This window comes from Myotis yumanensis, unplaced genomic scaffold (assembly GCF_028538775.1).
Source record: "Myotis yumanensis isolate MYYU_CA2020_CCGP unplaced genomic scaffold, mMyoYum1.0.hap1 SCAF_3, whole genome shotgun sequence".
In the NCBI taxonomy this organism is placed as follows: domain Eukaryota; kingdom Metazoa; phylum Chordata; class Mammalia; order Chiroptera; family Vespertilionidae; genus Myotis; species Myotis yumanensis.
Genome location: NW_027223754.1, coordinates 117,421,728 through 117,445,715, shown reverse-complemented (window position 1 = coordinate 117,445,715; position 23,988 = coordinate 117,421,728). Strand labels below are relative to the sequence as shown.

Sequence of the window (23,988 nt, the reverse complement as noted above, 5' to 3'; positions counted from 1 at the left end):
CGAGTGGTAGGGTGGCAGTGTGATTGAAACGTCATTTTAGGAAGAGCTAACATTAGAATAGGTGTTGTAAAAATATTTTGAGTACAGAACACAACACAAACTTCTGAATTCTTAGTTCTCCACTAGTATGTCTTCACTGAGAATAGCCAGGCCTCATGGGGACCTCTTGGGAGATAGTTTGTGGAAGGATTTTTAAAGAGCAGCAAGCTTATTTAGATTTAGGAGGGATCCCTAATAGTTGGGTTTTTTGTTGTTGTTTTGTTTTGTTTTTAACTAGGAAATGAGATGATGAGAGCTGTGCCTAAGAAAACTTCATCTGGCAATTGAATTGAGGTATTTACTTGATCCCACTGGAACTCAGTGCGTCCCTATTTGCACCAAGTATCATATACTGTGTACAGTTGCACAGGATAGGGAATAATTCCTATCTCAAGAAACTTAGTCTGGTGGAGCCAAGAAACTGATGTTGAAAATTCTGATTCAGTACAATTTCAGTAGCAGACTTTATCTCAACCCAGATTATTGTGGGGCAGCTGTTCTGTGTTGCTAGTGTTCCACCATGGTAAGATTCAGTCTGCCACAGTTTTATACCACTGAAATCTGTGATTCTGAGATTAGCATGAAATACTTTAAGGTCTACCCAAAATCCTTGGAGTCCTGTTGTAGCATATCAATTTAGCTGAATTTTAAATAGCAGCAGTTTGTATTTCCTATTTCTGTATTCACTCCCTTCTAAGTCAGGTTCCTGTTCTTCAACCTGATGACTTGCCCTGTTCTACTCCACTCTTACCACCTCCACGTCTTCTCCGAATTACTACACCCGAGCAATCATCCCTTCTCTAAAATAGTTTTATTTACTTGTCATGCATGTCCCTGGCACTTCGCTCTGTAGTAGTTTTTATGTCAGTCTTGCCTAATCAATTAGAATTATAGACTACTTGAAGACTTGAATAATCATCCCCATTTTATTTATTTATACAACCCATGTTGCTCCAAAACATGATTTAAGCATGTTTCTTCCATACATCATGCTTTCGCCTTTGCTACAGCGGTGGACATTCAATTATGGAGGGTCAGCATTTTATGAGCTAAAAGCACATGTGACCAGCAGAGGAATTCTTGTTGTTTTTCATTTAATTTTTTATCTATTTGATAGTCCTACAAAGATAAATTATATTTATCCAATCAACTTTATCGGGAAAAGGAACGTGAAGTTGAGACTCTTCCAGCGAGTGAAAAAGTGTTGACACAAAACATACGAGTTATAAATTAAACATCAATTGCTTTTCTATTAATATGTGCATATTATCACTTGAAATCATTGTATGCCTTAAATATAAATTTTCCTTAAAATACTGGTATCTGTTATATTGGGAATTTATATTTTATGAAAGAACAACTGCTACGGTCCTGTGGCTTTTTATCCCTCAGCAGCTGTGTCCAGCTGGTGGTCCACATTCCCGCTACTTCTTCAGTGAATGGAAACATTTAGGTCAATATTGATATAAAACTTCATGAACTTTCTTCTCTTTCAGCTTTGGTTCGCCTTTGTAAATGGATTTTCTGGGCAGATTTTATTTGAACGTTGGTGCATCGGCTTGTACAATGTGGTAAGCATTCTCCATCTCTGTCTGATAGCACACACAACTTCAGTGACATTCCTTTACTGTTTATGTCTGGGAAGTGTATCTAAGTCCATCATCTGTATACATAGCAGGCAGCACAAATACATCTTTAAGGCCTTTTGTTGCTGCGACACATCCTGCAGAAGCCCAAACGCTCCACACATGGTTTCAATCATAGCAGATCATTCTTGAATAACCCCATGAAATTATTAACCCATATATCTTGATAATGGACCCTTGTTACCTCCTTACTGAATGCCTGTGCAACATTTTCTAGTTTTTAGCTTGAGAAAATTTCTGAACTATATCTAAACTCATTCCACTTTGTGATTTTATTTCTGAATTCTTAAACATAGATATATAAGCATACAGGATGTGATCTGGTGTTCTTTTTGTCCTTCTTAAAAGTATCTGTCCTGTGGAAGGATGTTTCCTTTCACAGTTAGTGCTAAAATAATGAATTCTGACTTCCAGCTCCTGTGGTGAATGGTAATCAGTTTATTTGGTGTTTGTTAATGATCTTTAAGTTATTTTTATATTACTTGACTATAATGAGTGCAAAAGCTGTAAATAAACATAAACTACAAGCTTAAATGACTAAGTAGCTACTTAGCTTTGTGTGTTACTGGCCGGGGGAGCTGAGGGGCTTGTACTAAGTGCTTTAGACACCCCAGTGTGGCAGGTTTTTTTGAGTTGCACTTTCACACTTGTTTTGGACCCTAACTCTGACATTCTCTGCTTCATCATAGATAGGTATAAATGGAAGTTACCAGACATAAATAATAAACAATAATATATATTGTGGTGCTATAAATATTTACAGCTTGAATATACATTTGTGGCTGTATATTCAAGGCTTCCATATATTTAACCCTCCTTCTTTCCTTCCTACCTTCCTTCCTTTCTTCCTTTTTCTTTTTTTTTTGAGTAGCCACTATATTAGGTGCTAGGTATAGAATACTACATACAGCAGGTTGCCTCATCCTGTGCAGTTTAAAGACTAAGAGAGTCAGATATGTAGACTACGATGACACTGAGAGTGAGTTTGGATCTTGAGTATACACAGCATTGGTCAGTACTGTGTTACTCACCACAGAGTGCACTAACAAGTTTGTTGCTAATACTTACACCCAAAAATACAAAGGTGACAGGTGGTGAGAGCAGAGCTGAATTGATGTTCATTTATCACCTGTGCTAGAAAAGCTACTCCAACCACCTACCACATGGATAGGGACTCAAGCACCTCCCCTTGGACAGATTGTTAACTTTGCAGGATTTAAAACTGTTTTGAGCAGGTTAAAATTATGCGACCATTTAGGGGGAAATATGCTGACTGCTCCATAATGATTTAGTGCTGGAAAGGGCCAAACCCATGCCCACATATGTATTTAGAAACAAGAGGCTGAGACCTGGGAGACTGTGATTTAGAGCTAAAGCCAAAACTGGAATACACATCACCTGGTTAAATGACAAATGGAGTTTAGCCCTATTTTCATGCTCAGGGTATAAGACTGGATTATTTTTTAGTTCCATTCAGTCCTGGGAAATTCAAATTAATTTAAAAACTTAAATTGTGAGCCCACTCTTCATAAGATGCTAATAGGCTGGCTATAGGATCGTATTGGCCAAAATATGGTCCACAGACCACTGGCATGAGAATAACTGGGATTTGTTTAAAGATGCTGATTCCTGATCTCCGACCCAGCCTAACAGAGTTTCTCAGGGATACTGATTTTTAAACGAATTTTTCTAGTGATGCTTATGCACGTTAACCCTTAGAGTGCTGGGGAGCGCGATCACGCTCCTCCTGTCTTTCGCCAAAAGTGCCGGGGGCGCTTTAATTTTATTTTAACATTATATGTTTTGTTCAATTTTTTTTCTACTAGTATTTTATAATACAATCAGCAAACAACATATGTCAAAGATGAAAACAAATGTAGTAAAGGTTTCCTTAAGTTTTTGAATATGTAACTTCATTTACTTGCGATTCATAATTTTTTTCCTAAACTGCTGTAAAATCAGCAAAAATGCCTTGGCAATTTTAGCATAGTTCCTAGGATATTGGTTGGCACTCAAAGGGTTAAAGACTCACAAAGATCTTTGATCAGTAGGGCTGGGAATATTTTTTATCTACATTGGTTCTCCAGCCTATAGTGAAGAGAATATTGCAGCAGAGAAAGAAATTTCAAGGTTAAATGGCCCTAAGGTTCTATGGCGTACACAGTACAATTGTTGGAGAGGTGGCAGAGAGTGGGGAGGGACCTGGATGTCTAGGATCTGTGAAGTGGGGTCAGAAGGGAAGGTCATTGATCTTCAGATTCAGTCATGGTGAGAGGACCAGAGCTTTTGAGAACATGGAGGTTTGCCCACAGGCACATGTGCACACGTTCCTGTGAACACATTTATTTCTGAAGCAGTTGAATGTAAATTAAGACATTATGCCCCTTATTACTTAATACTTTATTGCATAGTTGCTAAGATAATTTTCTTAGATAACTGCAGTGTAATAACAAAAATCTGAAAATTCAACAAGGATACAGTACTCTTTTCTAATCCACATTAGTCCATGTTTCAATTTTACTATTATTATTTCAATAATATACTATTTGGAAATTTTTTCTACTCCAGAATCACTCCTCAAAAACCCAGTGCAAGACAGTTTGTGACATGTATGGCATTTGCTGGTGACTCCTCTTCTGCACTGGGTTCTTCTTTCCATTTTCTTTAAGCAGTACTTATGCTTTTTTTTCCTCTTTGAGTCCCAAAGGCAGCTAAAGTAGCACATCACTGCTTCTCAGTTTAACTCTTATAGCAGATGAAACAGCAGTAAACTGACTTAAACACTTACATCTCTCCAGATAATGAATGAATGCTGTCCCATTGGACTTTCATTATTATTCTAGTAGCTCAAATTTCTACAGCATTTTATTTTATGGATAGAATAAGAGTACAGAGGCCAGCAGTGACAAAAACTAGCATTATCAGATGGATTTCAGATACATTTTATTGATTTTTTTAGTGAAGCAATAACTTTGTTTTTATACTGTTTCAGAAAATTTATACTATTTAATTTTATCAAGATAGCATAACTTAAAGTAAACTATAGTACTTATTAGCCAGTGTCACTTAAAAACATAAATACAAAAATTCTAAGTAAAACATCAGCAAATAGAGTCCAAGAGTGTATAAAAGAATCTACACTAATAAAAGAGAAGCATGGTAATTGGCGTACGACCGCTACCCTTCCCATTGGCTAATCAGTGAGTATATGCAAATTAACTGTCAGCCAAGATGGCGGCCGGCAGCCAGGCAGCTGGAAGCTAACAGGAGGCTTGCTTGCTGTGGACTCCAACGTTCCCGCCGGCCTCTGAGCTTCAGTTGGAAACATAGTAATATTTATAGAAGATAAACAAAACTCCAGAAAACTCCTGTCAGTCAGCCGGGATCTCAGAGCTGGAGTCGCAACATTGTTTCGAATACAGAAAACAAAGGCCAGAAACCTGCTTTCAGCAGAGCCTCAGAGAGAAAGCCGGCTCTCAGCTCCAGTGACAGCCATAGAAGGTAAATAAATGCCAGAATAAAAAAAAAAGAAAAAAAGGAGAGGTTTGGAGCTTCAGTCGCCTGCCAGCCTGAAAATGGCCCTCAGCCCCTCACCCAGACTGGCCAGGCACCCCAGTGGGGACCCCCACCCTGAAGCAACAAGATGGCGGCTAATTTGCATACTGAAGGCAGCAGCAGGCAAGGCTTTCTGCGGTCTGGGACCCGGATCTGTGACCCTGCCGGGTGGGATCAGCGGAGCCGCGAGGCCTCCCGGCACCGGGATCAGCGTGACAGGGGGCAGCACCCAAACCCCCTGATTGCCCTGCGGCTCTGTGTGTGACAGGGGGCAGTGCCCAAACCCCCTGATCAGCCCTGCAGCTCTATGGGTGATAGAGGGCGGCGCCCCAACCCCCTGATCAGCCCTGCGGCTCTGTGTGTGACAGGGGGCAGCGCCCCAACCCCCTGATCAGCCCTGCGGCTCTGTGTGTGACAGGGGGCAGCGCCCAACCCCCTGATCGGCCCTGCTCTGTGGGTGATAGAGGGAGGCGCCCCAACCCCGATTGCCCTGCGGCTCTGTGTGTGACAGTGGCGGTGCCCCAACCCCCTGATCAGCCCTGCGGCTCTGTGTCTGACAGGGGGCAGCGCCCAAACCCCCTGATCAGCCCTGCGGCTCTGTGGGTGATAGAGGGCGGCGCCCCAACCCCCTGATTGCCCTGCGGCTCTGTGTGTGACAGTGGCGGCGCCCCAACCCCCCCACGGGCCCTGCTCTATGTGAGACGGGGTAGAGCCATACCTCCCCATCGGCCCTGCCCTGAGTGTGACAGGGTGTGGCGCCTCAACTACCCCCCCCCCCCCACGGGCCCTGCTCTGTATGTGACAGGGGGCGGTGCCCCAGCTCCCCTATTGGCCCTACTCTGTGCGTGACAGGGGGGAGCTCCTCAACCCCCTGATGGGCCCTGCTCTGTGTGTGACAGGGGGCAGCTCCCCAACCCCCAGATCAGCCCTGCTCTGTGCATGACAGGGGGGAGCTCCCAAAACCCCTGATTGACCCTGCTCTGTGCATGACAAGGGGGAGCTCCCCAAACCCCTGATGGGCCCTGCTCTGTGTGTGACAGAGTACGGAGCCCCAACCCCCCTGATGGTCCCTGCTCTGTCTGTGACAGGGGGCAGCGCCCCAACCCCCTGATCGGCCCTGCTCTGTGCATGGCAGGGGGCAGCGCCCCAACCCCCTGATCGGCCCTGCTCTGTGCGTGGCAGGGGGTGGCGCCACAACTTCCCTATCGACCCTGCCTTGAGTGTGACAGAGGGCGGTGCCCCAACCCCCCAATCGGCCCTACCCTGAGCGTGACTAGGGGTGGCATCACAACCTCCCGATCTGCCCTGCTCTGTGCATGACAGGGGGCGGCGCCCCAACTCCCCAATCGGCCCTGCTCTGAGCCCGACCAGGGGCTGCACCTAGGGATTGGGCCTGCCCTCTGCCACCCAGGAGCAGGCCTAAGCCAGCAGGTCATTATCTCCTGAGGGGTCCCAGACTGCGAGAGGGCACAGAATGGGCTGAGGGACCCCCTCTCCCCCCCGAGTGCACAAATTTTTGTGCACCGGGCCTCTAGTATATATATATTTGACCAAGTAAAGTTGAAATAAATTTTACAGGGAGTTCAAAATAAATTTAAAAATTCTAAATATCACTATATCAACCACAAAAGAAAAAAGAAAAACATGATGAAAAGTATTTGAGGCAATTCAGCTGTCATTCCCAAAATAAGAACTCTAAGCAAAATAGGAAAGAAAGAAGCCAAATAACATAATGCAGATTCTTTATAAGACATGTTGTCATAAATGGTAAAATTCTAAAACTGTGTCATCCTATATAATAAAAGCCTAATATGCAAATTGCCCAACCTGTAGAACAACCAGTTGCTATGTTGCGCACTGACCACCAGAGGGCAGACACTCAGTGCGGGAGCTGCCCGCAAGCCCCAGGCCAGCCAAGGTGGGTGCCAGCGGGGAGTCCCCCCCCCCCCCCCCAGTCGCTCTGCCAGTCACCCCACAGATCGGCCCTGATCGCCGGCCCAGCCTATGGACCCTACCTGTGCACGAATTTCATGCACCGGGCCTCTAGCTTTAAATAAGAAATTAAGGACACCCTGCCATTTTGGCTCAGTGTTTGAGCATTGACCCATGAATCAAGAGGTCACAGTTGAATTCCCAGTAAGGGCGCATGCCCAGGTTGCAGGCTCTATCCTCAGTAGGGAGCATGCATGTCCAAAAAGGGCAATGAAAAGGGTAAACATATCTTTGCTAAACATTAGACTATTCTATAAAGCCACTGTAAGCAAATCTATGTGATATTAACATAAACTAGACAAATAAGCCAGAGAATCTAGAACAAGATTCCAGTTTTAAATCCTAGGTCTATCATATGTGAGAATTTAATAAATGTCAAAGATGGTATTTTAGTTTAGTAGAAAGTTTGGATTAATTAGTTGTGTTCTCACAACTGATTCTTTATTTGGAAAAAAAATAAAATTTGACCCCAATCTTAAACCACATAGTCAATAAATTCCAGATATATTAAAACTTAAATGTGAAAAATAAAACTGTAAGAATTCTGAAGAAACTCCTAAAAACTTCATAACCACAATTGGACACTCAGAAGCTATTCTTAACCATATAAAAATTAAAAGCTTTAATATAGCAAAAGAAACCATAAAGAAATCCAGTAGACAAAGATTGCATTTGGATGAAATTTTATTACATGAAGACAGAGTTGATATCTATTATATGCAAAGAACTCTTAGAAAAGTGATAAAACATGAATGGAAAAAGTACAAAAGACTTGACTAGATGTTTTCAAATCCAAATGTTCAACAAATATATGGAAACATGATCAAAATCACTGGTAGTTGGGGAAATGTAAATTTTTTTAAAGAAAGAGTTAATATCTTTAATTTTTCAGACTAGAGAATATTAAGTATAACATAACACCCGTTACTGATAAGAAAGCAGAGGAAAGATTACCTTGTCCTTTGGGAAGAAAAAAGAAAATGATTAGAACCTTTTAAGAAAGCAACCAAACAGAATCTGGTAAAATTTAAAATACTCATAACTTTTTCCCAAGCAACCCTACTTTAGGGAATCCATCCCATAGAAATAAAATACAAAGTATAAATGGTATAATATATTATAGATGTTTATTACATAATGTTTGTGAGAACAAAGACCTAGAAACAAAAATGAATGCACCGTTGAAAAAGTATGGTACATCTATGCTATGAATTATTATGTGAGCAGGAAAATGCTGCATTAGTGTCAGACCCACGGGACTCGGAGGACTTCCCATGATGTATTGTTTAGTGAGAAAAATGTTATGAAGAAAAATGTGAATGTCTTATTTCTGTAAAACAAATAATGATCCCTCAACAGTATATATGTGTGCGGGGCATGCTGTAAGCAGGGTAAAAAATCTCAGAGGGCCTCCTAGGTTGGTAGCCTTGTGGTGAAGGGTGGGGGAGGACTTGAAGAGAGTAGAAGGAGAAAGTCAAGTGGAAAGGGAGAAGAAAAAATAAGATGGCAGCATTGACGGTGTACCCTGTATGCACCACAGTAAGGACAGTTTATATGCTGAGAGTATGCAGAGCTTCTGAGATGTCTGTTTCCAGCACCTTCTTCTAGGCATTAAACAGATAACTTCTGTTATTGTGAGGGAAATGAGGGCAACTACTCTTGGTCTTTTTCTCCTTGAAATCTGTAGCACACTGAAATCCCAGGGCTGTTTTCCTGTCTGCTCCAGGTGAGGGAGGGAGCCTGCAAGTTATGTTGGCCTTCCTCCACCACACTGCCGATGGCTCTCTCCCAGCAGACTGGGAAAAGCTTGTTTCTCAGGCTCCCCATAACTGAGGTGCATTCAGAGTTCTCTCGGAGACACACATATAGTTCCCACGGGCTTGAGGGCTTGCCAGGTTTGTGGGTGTGGATTTGCTCAATGCTGATGCTAAGCAGTGAGTGACCCAGACAGTCTCTGTGACCTGTGTGCCCGGAACCACAGAGGAGAATGACCCACAGGGCTACCGCACCTCCCAGACTGAAATGACATATTATTCCAACCTCTTCTTCAGCATCTGGCTTTCTCTTTCTGAAACACAAACACAAGCATGTCACTCCCCTCTAGAGTACTACACGTAAAAGTAAAGTATAGGAAGCACTACCTCCCCCAAAACTCATTGTCGCAGGAGATAGTTCTGTCACCTTCCCAGCCTTGCCTTGAACTGAGTCCTCAGCCAGCCACCATCCTGGATGTCTTAGGTGTCCCCCACTCCCCCACCCCACCCCTACCCAAATGTGCCAGGTGCATTACTGCCTCCAGGCTTTGTGAGGGGTGTGGTTCTATGGGAGTGCTTCCTTCTGCTCCCCTCTCATGCACATCCCTTACCGTCCTGCCCAATTCCACAGGTACAATGCCTTACAGTTCAGATGCTCTTTGGTCCAAGAATGTTTTCTTGACTCCCTCTTCTCCTTCCCCACTTTTCCCATGAGTAATTTTGCAGAGCACTGTGTTTTATATGTTTGTTTATTTGCCTGTTGCTGGCTATCCCATCCCACCTCTGCAGTAGACCGAGTTCTTGGAGGTCAGGGACCTGCTTCTTCTTTTTTCCCTTCTGTTTTTGTATCTCTGTATTTCTGGGGTTTATCACAGTATCTGGCCCATAATTCACTCCCAATAAATGTCTGCCAAATGAATAATGAAGTACATCATGCTTCCTGAAACTTGATCATAAAATCAGGAGGGGGGGTTGTAAAATTGTGCCTCCGCCAGCACTAACAGAAGACCCAATACTTCACAAAGCTAAGGAGGGTGTAATTCTAAATTACCACTCATCTCACAAAAAAGGGAGCTGTTCATTTCACCAGCTTTCTTGGCTAATCAAATGTTTGCGATGTTGTTTTTAGTGTTCTGTATATTTATTTTATGCTGATTAAACAATAGTTGAAAATGGTCTTTCATTTATTTTCTTTGGATGGTGTCTTCAGAGTTGTGAATCATTGATGCTCAGGTTTGGACTTGCCTGAGAGTTAAGTCATCATTCCATGGAACTGAAACACTTGAGCTGTGTGAGTGGAAAGGTCTCTTTTAATGGCTCCTTGTTCTCCACACAGATTTTCACCGCATTACCACCCTTCACTCTGGGAATCTTTGAGAGGTCTTGCACTCAGGAGAGCATGCTCAGGTTTCCACAGCTCTACAAAATTACCCAGAATGCTGAAGGCTTCAACACAAAGGTAAACAGAATGTTATCACAGAATCATTATCTGAAAAAGGAGTCAGCACTGCTTTTTGTCTTCCTGCTCTAGTTATAAGCTTGCAAGATCACTGAAGCTTCAGAGAGAATATTGTTTTAAATATTGATTTTTAGAGAGAAAAGAAGGGAGAGAGAGAGATAGAAACATCGATGGGAGAGAATCAACATCGATCCACTGCCTCCTGCATACCCCCTACTAGGAATTGAGCCTGCAACCCAGGTATGTGCCCTGATTGGAAACCAGTGACCTCTTGGTTCAAAGGCCAACACTCAACCACTGAGCTACACCTGCCTGGCGAGAGAATATTTTTTAATTGATTTATTTCGTTTTTTCCATCACCTTTTATGTCCTTCTATGTCCTCTTCCACCTCCGACTCTCCCTGCCCGCACCATCACCACACTGTTGTCCATATCCATGAGTTCTAGAGAGAATAGTTGAATGAGGTAAGACCAGGGCCCTCTTCCAACATAGCAAGCCCAGTAAATTTGAGATGCCAAATCAGAAAGGAAGTTGCCATGTGACACATGGTGCTCCTTTTGGTTCTTCTTTGTCAACTCCTTCCTTCTTCTCCACATGTGCCTCAGACATCAATGTGGCCAGGAGCTCCCATGGCCCCAGTTCCTTTAGGATCAGCCATTAGACATGCCCCTCCCCTTTCATAAAGTCCTGCACTTAGGAGGCTGGAGCATTCTTACCACCATTGCTTGTTTTATCATTTAAAAGAAAATATCACTTTAGTTAGTGAATAAAATTGTCCAGATGTGGACACAGAAATTAAGTCAGTCATGGGTATTTTTTTTTTCAGGATGGAGAATCAGAAAAGAAAAAACATTAGACAAAAAGGTTCAGGCGATCTTGACAAGAGTCAAGCAGGCGCTGGATTAGGTGTCACAGAGATTCTGCAGTCATGATGGCTGAGGGGGGTCTCACTCGCCTGCCAGTCACAGCTGAGAGTGACAGAGCAGTTGCTGCCACCGGCCAGAAGGAAAGAATGTGCCTGGCTTGGCGGAAGAGGCAAAGCTGTGAACGCGCCTGCATTGCCTCATTTCTGGCGGGTTTTGTGCAGGAGGGGATTAGGAAGTCTATACAGAGGTCCACTGCCCTGGGCAGTTACAATACTGGATTCTGGTTGTGTACATGATTTTTTTTGGTAGCCACTGGAGTCTTAGTAAGGAATTCATGTGAAATTCTCAAAAAGAGAACAGTGTCTGAAGACTTCACTTTAAGCCAGGTATTACTGATAGCCTTCCTTCAGAGCTGCCTTATTTTGGAGCATGCCTGAGACCGGGGAAAATAAAAGGAATTCTATTGGTTCTGGTATGTTTCATACACAGGAGACTTGGATGACTGTGTCAATCCTTGTTTCTGTGATTCTATCAATGGGAAATATCTATCAATGGCCTATTTGTTCTGCATTATTTACATAAATCAAATCTGTTTTTTACAGAGTTTGAATTCAAAGGCTGTGTAAGGTGCAAAATAAATAGGGAATGGACCCTTAAAGGTAATAGAGCTGAGAAGGATCTGAGACTTATTTGCAGGCACCTTGAAGATCTGAGAAGTGGGGGGAGTAGAGTATAGAAGTGAGGGGAGCTCTGACTGGTTTGGCTCAGTAGATAGAGCGTCGGCCTGCGGACTGAAAGGTCCCAGGTTCGATTCCGGTCAAGGGCATGTACCTTGGTTGCGGGCACATCCCCAGTAGGAGGTGTGCAGGAGGCAGCTGATCGATGTTTCTCTCTCATCGATGTTTCTAACTCTCTATCCCTCTCTCTTCCTCTCTATATAAAAAAAAAATCAACAAAATATATTTTTTTAAAAAAAGAAGTGAGGGGAAAAGTAAACATTTAAAATGGGAAAATCTCTTTGTCTTATAATTTTTCATTATTTTATGTTGTCCTACCTAGGATTAAACTGTCTGACAATTCCCAGATCTATCTGTAAATTTTTAAGAAAATTTAATCTGGCTTTAGTAGTTCTATCATCTCAGTGGTTAAACAGATGATTAAATGCATTTATGAAACTGTAATTTAGAAGAAAATAAATTTTGCATTCTTTTATTTGATCTTACAAGTGTTAAGGTAAAGAGAATTTTTAAATGTGCATGATATTAACCAAAATTCTAAAAATTAAAAATTTGAATGGAGAGATTTAAAGGAGTAAAACAAAAGAGAATGCTGTGTAAGAATTATATTTTGAATGCTTTCAGAAAACACACAGTTTCAGTCTCCTGTTGACAATTTTGACCAGATAACCTTTTTCTGGATGATTTTGTTGTCTTTGCTTGTAAAATTTTGGTGTCTTTCTTAGGGTTCTAAAGAAAACAGCTCATAATTCATTTTTTCAGATGTGGATAGATTGTATATTGGTCTAAGTACATGTGTATATACATTCAGGTCTTTGTACTAAATAATAGTATCTGGAGATCATCCAGTCATTTGTGTGTAAAAAATGAGGAAATTGTTTTGTTTTGTTTTGTTTAACTTCAAGAATAATATGCTACTCCTGGAGCCGTGCAGCATGCTGCCCATGTCCTTCGCGATGAGGCGTCCGTTGAGTTACTGAGTCAGAGTTGTGGGCAGTTCCTGACTCCCTCGGTTTGTTTTCCTGTAGGTTTTCTGGGGTCACTGCATCAACGCCTTGGTCCACTCCCTCATCCTCTTCTGGTTTCCCATGAAGGCGCTGGAGCACGGTAATGGCTTCATGATTTCCACTGTCAGCAAGTAGCCTTGTAATCCCTCTCCTGCCAGTTGTTCACAATTTTTTGCCCAGTTCTGCAGACCTAGAGATCACAAGAACAAATCTGAGAAGAAAAACATACCTAAAATCTAATGAGCCCTCGTCTCAGGTTTATAGCTCATAGGTTTCATCCACTCTGGCTCTGAAAACCCATTTTCTTTCCAGTTGCCTGGAGAGCTTAAATCCTAGGAATCCTAAACTTTATTTTTAATAACTGTTTGAGTCAAGGATCTTGAAGGAAAGCACTGTACTATAATGAAACATCAATGCCTCTTGCCTGTGAGTTTGAAATTTTTTGGTAATTATTTGGGCTTTCATTTTCTAAGCTACACAAACCTTAAGCAGAGTAACTAAAATCTTTTAGAAGTCTAATTTTAACCTAGTTTCCTGAGTCTTCTCTCCTTGACATATACTTTTCAAGCAAATGTTTGAAGTGTGTTTAAGGATATAGCTCCCGATGAGTTGTAGTCTACCCTACAGCTAGAAGATGTTTGAGAAAAGCCACTGACTACATGTGTGCACACTTCTCAATACATCCAAATGTTGCCTCTCACAGAGACAGCTTTTAGTCTCAGAAAACAAAAAGATATCACGAGAATGCTACTCTTTCATCCCTTTCAAATAGTGATAATTCCCCTGGGAAAAATTACTCCAAATGTTGACTAGACAAGGCCTTTGATTGTTCAGAGACCCAAAGAATATAAAGTTTCCAAGCTTCTTTGTTTCTGTGTCAATGTGTTCTGTGCTTCAAGCAGATATGATTCATTCTCACTGATATTAACCTATTAAATCCTGACAGACAAAATGCATGCACTGCCAGTTTATTCTACCCTATGACCTATTCTTTCCATTTCCTCAGACCTCACATTCAGAGCCCTCTGTGGGACCCTTTGAGGGTCCCTAAGTCTCTAGATCAGAAAATACAAATTTCTGCTTCTAGCCCCCCCCCCCCCCAAAGGAACGTTCTAATGTGATCATTTTTGTTTAACTCTAAAGCTTTCCTGTGATTCATCTTTACTCATAATGGATTTAATTTATCTTGAAATGATTTTGTAGGGGTTTACGAATATGGGTGTTGGATATGGTTGGTTTTAGCAGCTCTGACAATTTAGTGGTAGAAGCAGCCATCATTTTATTAGGAGCGACCGCAGATGGGAAGCAGTATGTCTGATGAGCATCAGGACAGTTTTGGTAACTGTTCTTTGGTCCCTGAGCCCAGCCGTTTGTGCTTAGGAAGAGACAGTAGATAGTGCAGGTTGACCACAAGTACTACCTCCAGGCCCCGTACCCTTATCATGTAGACATTACACTCGGTTTCGGTCTGAAGTGCTTGTCTTTGGACTCTGAGAAGTTTTACAAGATGGTCATTCACTTACCTGCTTCAAAAGGAACTAATATGGCCCCATTCTGCAGTAAAAACATTGGTTTCCTAATCCCAGAGCTGTGATTATGTGGTATGAGATTGTGGCTTGTAGTTTATGGTGGAATTGCTATAGTTCACTAGATTTTGTTACGTAAATCCATTCATTTGCCTTGTGCTGTATGCTTAGAGGATAGACTCCCCACTGTTACTAATTTACCTGATGTATCACAAAGTGAATTTCAAGTTAGCTTCTGCTGCCCTTATCTGCTTCCCTCAAATTCACAGTTTGCCTGACAGTCAGCCAATAGGGTGATTTTTTTCTTACTTCTATTATTATCATCATCATTGATGTCATCATATGGTTATATTTATTAAGGCTTCAGCACTGAGAATTTTTTCAGGTGTGTTGTAAACAATGACCTATTGAGTGAAATAGTTTAAGATGAAATAAATTGCAAATATTGTGTATTTGGCATAGAACAAAGGAAGGCCACTGGTTTTCTTGTTTTTTAGTTGACTTCCTCTAACAAATTGCATGAGTATTTTAGAATTAATTGCTAAATTCTATTAGTGCACAGCAAAAATGATTACATCATTGCTCATTAACCTTATTAATTCATGTAATATTTATGCCCAAGACACTGTAATAGATCTTAAGGGTATTAGGGATATAGATCAATGAGGTCTGATCTTCAAAGAGTTTGTAGTCTGATGAGGGAGATTATATTCGCATGTGGATAATTCCAGCACAAGGTAGAAAATAACTGTGTCACATAAAATACAGATAAAGTGCTATCAGATTTCAGAGGGCTGAGAAAGAGATGCCTTTCATTTGGGATTATTAATAGTTTGTTAGGGGAGATAACATTTAGGCTTAGCCTGGAAGTCAAGTAGGATTGAGATGTGTAGGAATGGAGGGAGGAGCCAGACAAAGTATGGAATTTTAGGGCAGATGTGGAAAGCTGTGAGAAGTTCATCGCTTCAAGGGAGGAAGATAATGAAAAGTTTCAGGAAGCAGGCAAAAGCTGGATTGCAGAGGGCTTTGAATGTGAGGTTAAGAAACTGGGACTTAAGGAATTTTTAGGAATTGAGGAGTCAATATGGAATTTAGATCAAGGAGAGTGTTATCAGAGCAATTTGAAAAAAATAATCTATCATGTGAATGATAGAAGGTGGATGACAAGGATACTAGGTGTGTCTCTGGGTATTCCAGGGTAGAGCTTAAGGAGGGTTAAATCCAGGAGATGGGAATGTGTGTATTGAGGAGGAAATAAGTTTTGAGAACTTATTTATTCAGCAAAATCATGACATATCTATGATGGCCTGACAGTGAGTACAATGGATATAAACTCGGCCTATCTTGCCCTCTGGGGGCTTATATAAAGTTAGAGTTGATGATCAGGAATTATGTAAATAATGTTTTATTACTGGCATGCTCTGTCTACGACTGCAGGTGGAGCTTATAATACAGGGATACAACCTAGTCTAGTGGGTCAAGCAAGAATCTTCTCGAAGGAAGTAATATTTAAGTTCTTGAAAGATGAGAAGGGCTCAATCAAGTGGGGCAGAGGAAAGGTGGGGAGAAAGCATTCCTGGCCAGGACCAAGCAAGCATACAGAACCTGCACTGAGGAGGAACCTGAAGAGGCCATCAGCAGTCCAGTTGACCCTTGAACAACACGGATGCTGACCATCTAGAGCAGTCAAAAAACCACATATAACTTTTGATTCCCCAAAAATGTATTTACTAATAGCCTACTACTGACTGGAAACCTTACCAATAACATAAACAGGCAATTAACACCTATTTTGTATGTTATATGTATTATGTATTGTATGCATGCAATGCACTAGAGAAAATAATGTAATTAAGAAAATCATAAGAAAGAGAAAATACATTTACAGTTTTTGTTGAAAAAATCCAAATATAACTAGACTCATAGTTCAAACCTGTATTCAGGGGTCAACTATCTTTCCAATGGGTGGAGGTGGGGGTGGGGGCTGGATTCTAGACTTTATTCAGCCTGTCATGAACCTTTCAGGACACTGAGCATCCCTGGCCTGGACAGTAAATGTCATCGGCACTCCCCTCTTTCCCTGCCCTTGTGCAACTATAAACCAAAACATGTCTCCACACATTTCCAACTTCCCCTCTGGGGTCAGCACAGCACCCCTTGTCAAGAGAGCTATGGCACGGGAGTGGGGCAGGGGGAGGAGTATGGATGGTGGGAAGGAGTGGCTGGAAAAGGGGGTAAAGAAGTTAGGTGATGGTAAGGTCACAAAAACCCAGGTGAGGCCTTTTCTCAGTGAAGGGTTTAAGGTCACAGAGTTACATGGTGGAGTTTGCACATGTAAGGTTGGCAAGAGAGCATGGGGTTATTGGGCAGGGGGGGGGGGGGGGGAGTCATAGAGAAGTCAATGGTGGAAATCAAGAAAGTTTGCAAGTTTGAAAAGACCAAGATATGGCAACTGATTGGATTTCTTATTTATGGGTACTGATTTACTGCCCTAAGTACACATGAGTTCTGTTACACTTAGAATTGCCATTTAGAAGAAGGTATTCACCCCACCCCCAGAGTAGCATAGGAGCATGGCACCAATTTGAGACAACCTGGGGCACTTTTGAAGCATTGGAGGGGATCTTGGTCTAATAGAAAGTTGCCTTTAGGCCTACCTCTATCCTCCCAGTCCTGCCTGAAGCTGTCCCTCAGACACTTCCCTAAACTCAAAGCCTGCGGAGTTTTGCTTGACTAGGCACCAAGGTCACAAGGGTAGCTTCATGTCATTGTTTCATACTATGTGGGTTGTGTCATAAAGACAGTGAATATTACCAAAATTCTCTCCTCACTGTCCATGGTGAGAGTCTTAAGTACATGTCAGTGCTGTTCACTTGGGCACATAATTGTTGGGAAGAAATCTTTTTGAGAAGGTGTGAGTACATTGTTCATTCCTTAGAAAGCTTCCAAGAATTTTGCTTTGCTTATTTTTGCATGGTTTTGGATAGACTTTACAAAGCACTCCTTTCCTGATGGAGTTTGTGATGATTCATTTCAAGTTTCAAAATAAATTTTTCCACTCAAGCAATTCAGTAAATCAGATTTCTTCCAACCATCACAACTTTACGGTTACTCCCATGGCCTGCCTGCAGCTCCCACCCTTTGATCTGAACAGTGAATATAGTTTAAAACCAGAGAAGTCACCTTCATAGGCACCAAAATTCATCAGGAGCCTTGGTTTCAGGCCACACTTAGGTTTTCCATTGGTGTATTCCATCTGCATATTTGAGCAACCCTCCTTGAAGAGGAATGTGGTTATTGGCAAAAGAATGTAAAATCAGTTTTCATTTTTAAAAAAGGAAATTTTCCAATTTTTCTTGATGAAATGTAAGAGGGAGGTGATGGGAAAGAGACTACTGAATACTTACTAGCAGAAAAATTTTTCAAAAATATGTGTTCTGGATTGCTCACAGTCCATACCCTTAGAACCATTCCCACCCACTTCCAGAAGAAAAAATACCATATGGATACTTATTATATTGGCGCTAATTAAGCAACAAGGTTTCTCAACATTTTGGGAGAAAGCTATTTTATACTTTTTAATAAATATGCTACTGGAAGATTAGGCATGTTTTATAAACTGAAATAATGCACGTGCATAAAATGAAACATAGTGTACTTCTCTCTGTGGCATTAGTGGGTCATTTTAGCTTGAACTGTTTATGACCTAAACCTGTTACTACACACTTGGCTATTTTATATAATGTAAACCCTGATGGTTTGCATTGTTTTACATTAAGCACAATTTGAGCAAGGCCACCATTGTTCTCTGAGGTTGCACTTTCTTAAACTCAGCATTCACCCATTATAAAGAAAAAGACAATGATTATATTCTTTATGCCAGGCCAGTACCGGTTTCTGGGCATACAGTCACGTGTATAACAGGCACATTCCCTGCCCTTATGGAACTTACACCGAGGGAAGGCAAGATTGCACAATGAGAAGTATTGCAAAAGAAAAAGGTCAAGGTCAAATGTATGTATGCCAAGGAAAGCTAACCTGGTCCCATTGAGTTTTAAGGCTTTCTTCCTGGAGGATGTGACAGCAGAGTTAAAGGATGAGTATCAGTGAGCCAGGTAAGAGTAGAGAGAAAAGGGATGTGGGATAGCCTGGTTGAGAGTGTGATTTCAAGTGCAGAAGGCATATGTGGATGGCGGTGGGGAACACAGTATGAGATTCAGATTGCCTTGGGATGACAATGATGGAGACAAGGACATCAGACCTCCCAGGCTTTGGGGGATTTGTGAGTCTTTGTATTATAAGTTTAATGGAAGCCACTGATAAGCAGAGAGCCATATTTCTGATTTATTTTAATGTAACCACACTGGGAGGATGATTGTTGGAGTCCAGACTGGCTGCAGCCTGGTCTACTGTAGTGACAACGGCAGTGGAGAGAAGTAGAGGGACTAAAGGGCTGCTTTGGAGGTAAAGTTGGAAGAATTCAATATCACATTAATGACTCTTCCCTAATCTAACCAATTGTAATATGTTCTAAACCCTTCAAAAGAGGAGGCTGTTGCAGTCACAAAGTTTACCAACAAAATACTATATTTTAAAGACAGGTACATGAAACCATAAATTGACACTTTGTTCCCCTTTAAGTCACTGACCGTACTGTGTACAGATTTTAAAAGATCTAAAATAAAGATCCAGAGATGAACATTAAATGCTAAATGGGGGGTGAGGGGGGAATAGTAGCTCCACGTGGCCTCTGCCATCTGGAAAACCTGCTGAGAGGCCAGGGCAGTGCGGAGGACGCTCATAAACCCCTGCAGCATATAAATGAGTGAGTGGAACTTGCTCACTAAAAACTGGAAAGACAGGGCACTCTAGGAGCTTTTTGATTTATACAAATGAAACTACAGCTTATTAATCTAAATAACTAGTATAATACACTTAAAATAAGACCAGGTTTCCAAATTCAAAATACATTTTTTTTCTGTTTTGATGTGCTTTAAACACAGTGGACTGGTAGATACAACTCTAGAGAAGTCCTGCCCACACATCTATAGCACTGCTGTTTGGAAACACAGTTTGGTTGGAAGGCCACTATTTCCATTCTGTTAAATATTTCTTATGTTTCAGTGTCTCTTTTAATAAACTCTACATTACATGTATTTTAAAGAGTTGGATTTAATGTAATGTTATAAGAAGTGTGAGCCAGAGTACCCAGATTTGACCCTTATAACTTTATCAGGAAGTTGAATCAAGGTGTGTTAGCCAGGGTGGGAATAGCTGCTACAACAAACAATCCCAAATCCCAGGGGCTTATCCAGTAAAGGCTTATTTCTTATTCATGTCACTACCAAATGGAGGACTGCATTGTTCATAGGTGTAGTTACCATATTTTCTGTATTTTTGATGCTCTGACATTAGGAGCCTTGATCCTGGAGAGACTATCCCTCCCAGGGTTAACAAATTCCTAGAGAGAGCAAATTACTTCCTTGCAAGATCAAAGCAACCAGCCTAGAACCTACACTCCCACCATCTCCTTTATCAAACTCCCACACACCAAGCCAATATCCTCCTGACCTAAACCCTGGAGCCAGGAACCAGACAACTATGGACTGCCTTAAACCCAGTGCCTGAGGAAATTGTTAAACTATTTAATCCTAGGCTAACACAGCATACCTACCCTGCCTTGCCCATTTCTCCCTTGAAAACCGTAATAACGGCTCTGGGCCATGCTCTCCCCTCTGCCTCCGTGACCAACCCTGGTGCTTCTACATGTAGCCCTGCATGGTGTCCTGTGCCTCCTGTTTCTGGGGATCTGTAAGTATAAATTTTTTCCTCTTGACACTCATTTCCACGTGTGCGTGTCTTACTGTGCCTGAGTAAAATAAAACTGGGTCCATTTCAATACAATGTGACTCCATTTAGTGCATGGCCCCTGAGTTTACCCTCAGCCTTAACACTGTAAAGGAGACAATCAGGAGCAGCATAGCTTGTTCTTAACCATCTCTGGCAAGAAGTGAGCCATCACTTCTGCTCATGTCTGAGTGGCAACAAGTAGTTTCAGGGCTCCAACTGGGTACCAGGGACTGGGGAATGTTAGTTAGCGGGGTACCCGAGAATAAGCAAAGAGTCTATGGCCTCATAAAGTGGCTGTTTAACATTGGCAATTGAGTGTACTTTCCATCCTCTTTACTTCCTTTTAAAAATCTATTTTTAGTAAACAAGTGAAAAAAGAAAAATATTGAAATTTGAGTTTCATATTCATCAGAAATGGCCATAGAGAAGAGAAAATCTAGCAAAGGACTTATATAACCAGGAACTTAACCCAACGTTGGTTATAAATGTAATTATAATCACTAACACTTGAATAAACTCTACCTTTTATAGACTCTTTCCAATATTTTTTACTACTCTTTACAGAGAAAGGAAAAAATAAATTTTCTCTTCATGAAAACATAGTGTTGGAAGCAGAAAACCTCGTTTCAGTTATTGTTCAGGCAGTACAAGCATTTGAGCAGAATGGGTTCTAAAAGTTTGTAAATTTGTTATGGGAAACTTGGAATACATTTTCACTGTTGAGATTAATCTAAGAGTAGCTGGTTGGCATTGTACCTCCTCTGAACCTCTGGAATCTTAAAAGGGCCCAGAAGTGAGGTCGAGAAAGGCAGCCTCATAATATTCAGGAATGGGGGCTGCTCTGAACAAGTGCTTCTGGAAGATCTCTAAGCAAAAGGGCAGGAGAGGGAAAGCAGGAGATGCTGGGCATCTGCTCTCCAACCCAAATCCTTAGCACATGCCTCGATGTCAAGGGAATGGTGCCACCTCCACCTTAATTCTCCCCACAGAGTCACATGTGCTCGCGCTGCCTGTAATGGTTAGTTCATGTGCTCCATGGATTCTTACTACATTCAAAATACACCTATAAATCCACCCCATCTGTTTTCCTGATTATTAAATCCGATCCTCTCTGACTGTACTGTGCTATGCTATAACGTTGTCTTCAAATTTTGCTTTTTGTCAAAACCGTTTCTGAGTAGATTTTTGTGGTTTAGCTGGGTAATGAGGTAATGTTTTTAATGAGCATTTAATTGAAATGGCATCTTTATAAATGTCATCAGCCTAGCCCTTTGGAATATTCTGAAGTAAGTTCCTTGATCATTCTGTCTGTTAGGAAAATGAGACATACTTTTCTTACAAACCCTGGGTTTTCCCGAAGTTATTTCCAAAGAGGTTTTTGCATGCAGCATTTTGGGCTGCCACTGCTAATGTGGAGGGCTATGTGGTTTTGTCCCAATTGTCCACAATAGTCTGTGTCAGTGACTGTGTTTCTAAACCTCATTTGGCTAATCCTATATTATGTTGGATCCAACCAGATTCTGCAAATAATATCAGCCTGGGAGAACCGGCTTAACCACTGCTGTGGGTCAGTAGATCCTGAAGCCATAGCATTACCTGGGCCTCTAAGACACACACTGGCTGTAGGCAACGCCCTCCTCTCTCTTTTCAGCCCTCAAAGGGGTGAATCTGATCCTGGATTTGCAAAAGCCTGACATCTCAGATTGTTCAGTTAAATGCCAACTGTTCTTGATGCAACAGGCAGTTAGTTACTCCTACTTGCCCCTCCTCTTGCTGGTAGCCTTTGTGTGCTAATGATGGGTTTGGTCAGGCTGGTTAACATAAGGAAACAAAGGTTTGGTGAGATCACAGCTCTCCACATGCACTTTTGGTGGATCTCTTTTATAGGGATCTTCTTAGAGCCTTGCAGGGCTTGGCACCTGCTGACCTCAATACCTGGCACCTAGTACCTCAGCCCCACCCCCACCTCGGCTGCTCACCATCCCATTGGGGCAGGATGGAGTCAGGCTGGAGCCCCCCTCCAGACCTCTATGCAGGCTGAGTCCCTTTTTTCACCGGAATTGTTTTTTCCCTTCTCACCGCTTCCTTCCTCCCAAATATCCATCTATCCCATCTCACACTGCTTTGTCTGAAGTAATGTTCTTACTACATTTACACAGATGGGGTGGAATGATGTTTGGAAGGCTGGCTTGGGGAACCTAACTACTGACCTTGGTTTGGGGGTTCTTTTTCCTCTATCAAAAAACATCACGGGAATTTTCAATATCTGACTAAAATTAAAACAGCTAAACTATAGGAAAGATACTTTCCTGACTAGAGTGTTGGAATCACCAACAGTACTATTAACACTAAGCAAAGTGGGAAGAAATAATTTGGCAGAAACAACCTTTAGGAGTAAACCTGGACAATCAAAGCAGGCTTTTCCAGCCTGGGGTTACCAGCAAGCTGTAGCTCATTAATGCATTCATCCACAAATGATTTCATAGGACTGCTGATCTCTCCTTCAGGGGTATGCTATTGGCAAGTTTTAACAAGGAATGATACCCACAGGGATTTGCCTCTAAAACATTTGATATATAACCTGTAAGAGAGCAATCCATTCCATGGGATTTTCTGAGCCAGGGTGTACAGAGTGGTAACTTGTGACTTGTTTAGAAGATGCATCTTTTCAGAAGTGCTTGGCATGTCCCGAACCTCAGCTTGGTTTGGGAGTTCCTCCTCCAAGGAATAAATTATTTCCAGATGATATTAGTTTGACTGGGACAGGAGACACTCTTTCCTAAGCAGAATACTAAAATGTGATGGTGAGTTATCCTTCTGACATGAACTAAAAGGTTAGGTTAATCCTGTCTTTATTACAGTTAGGTTAAGTGTATTTAAATGACCTCAAGGTCAACATTTTATTTAATGCCAGTAGCACTTTGCTATCATGACAAGTAGAAATGAATGCATAATAAAACTTTAGAAGCTACATTTGGGCCAAACCAGTCAACCAGTCGTTCGGTCATTCAGTCATTTAGTCACTTAGGCTTTTATATCTATAGATTACACCTGACATTTTATTGCACATGTATTTGTGTTTATATTCTGGCTCCTTCACTATAGTGTGAGCTACTTGAAGGCAGGGACCTTGTCTCCCCATTCCCATAATAGTACCTGTCATAAAGTAAACTTCAAATAAATATTTGTTGTATAAAGAAAGAATATTGTTACCTCTTTCAAGGCTATAATCTATATTAGAATCAAATAAAAGGTGCCCTGTCTAATCTCAAGTGTTTCTTTATTGAGGCATGCTTTTAAAATGTCAAATTTAGCCCTAGCTGCTTTGGCTCAGTGGATAAAGTGTCCGCCTGCAGACTGAAGGGTCCTGGGTTTGATTCCAGTCAAGGACATATGCCTGGTTGCAGCTCAATCCCCAGTAGGGGGCATGCAGGAGGCAGCCAATCAATGATTCTCTATCATCATTGATGTTTCTATCTCTCTCTCCCTCTCCCTTTCTCTCTGAGTCAATAAAAATGTATTAAAATAAATAAATAAATAAATAAATAAATAAAAA

At 41.6% G+C, this 23,988-nt stretch overlaps 1 protein-coding gene across 2 annotated transcripts in view; it reads left to right on the top strand.

The window, feature by feature from the left end:
- The window catches only part of ATP8A2 (ATPase phospholipid transporting 8A2), a 692,529-nt gene that overhangs the window by 494,434 nt on the left and 174,107 nt on the right, over positions 1 to 23,988 (top strand). For both annotated transcript variants that reach the window (XM_070409448.1, XM_070409449.1), the window contains exons 28-30: positions 1,536 to 1,610; positions 10,323 to 10,445; positions 13,078 to 13,156. In XM_070409448.1, the coding sequence (XP_070265549.1) occupies positions 1,536 to 1,610; positions 10,323 to 10,445; positions 13,078 to 13,156 (277 nt within the window). The remainder of the gene's footprint in view (positions 1 to 1,535; positions 1,611 to 10,322; positions 10,446 to 13,077; positions 13,157 to 23,988) is intronic.